The sequence below is a fragment of the Austrofundulus limnaeus genome, unplaced genomic scaffold, assembly GCF_001266775.1.
Source record: "Austrofundulus limnaeus strain Quisiro unplaced genomic scaffold, Austrofundulus_limnaeus-1.0 Scaffold5690, whole genome shotgun sequence".
Taxonomy (NCBI): domain Eukaryota; kingdom Metazoa; phylum Chordata; class Actinopteri; order Cyprinodontiformes; family Rivulidae; genus Austrofundulus; species Austrofundulus limnaeus.
Window position 1 is genome coordinate 1,829 of NW_013958092.1, and position 382 is coordinate 2,210.

Here is a 382-nt window from a genome sequence, read left to right on the forward strand (position 1 = left end):
CTCCATATTACCAAAGTGGTTCCAGAAGACAGTGGAGACTACAGCTGTGTTTGTGGAGACCAGAAGACCACTGCCAGTCTAAATGTTAAGGGTATGGGAGATTTTATTTTTATTTTTTGAAAGTATCACTTTTTTTAAAAACTGTACAGGACATGTTTGCATGTGTGTGATTTTGCACATCTGACAGGTCTGCATTTTACCACAGAGTGTAAATTCTGTGTCTTCCGTTTGTTAATTTATTTTCCCTTTTATTTTAATTTCTGTTTGTCTGTTTTATGTTATGGCATGCAATTGGTACTGGACAACCTAATAAATGCCTAGCCCGACCAGTGACCTTTAAACAGAAGTTGAGCAATCAGGAGGCTGAAGAGGGAGCCAGTAT

The 382-nt window shown here is 38.2% G+C and overlaps 1 protein-coding gene across 1 annotated transcript in view; it reads left to right on the forward strand.

The window, feature by feature from the left end:
• The window catches only part of LOC106512322 (obscurin), a gene marked incomplete at both ends in the record, with an annotated part of 1,951 nt that extends 1,569 nt beyond the window's left edge, over positions 1–382 (forward strand). The window contains 2 exon segments of the mRNA XM_014000970.1: positions 19–91; positions 322–382. Coding sequence (XP_013856424.1) covers positions 19–91; positions 322–382 — 134 coding nt within the window.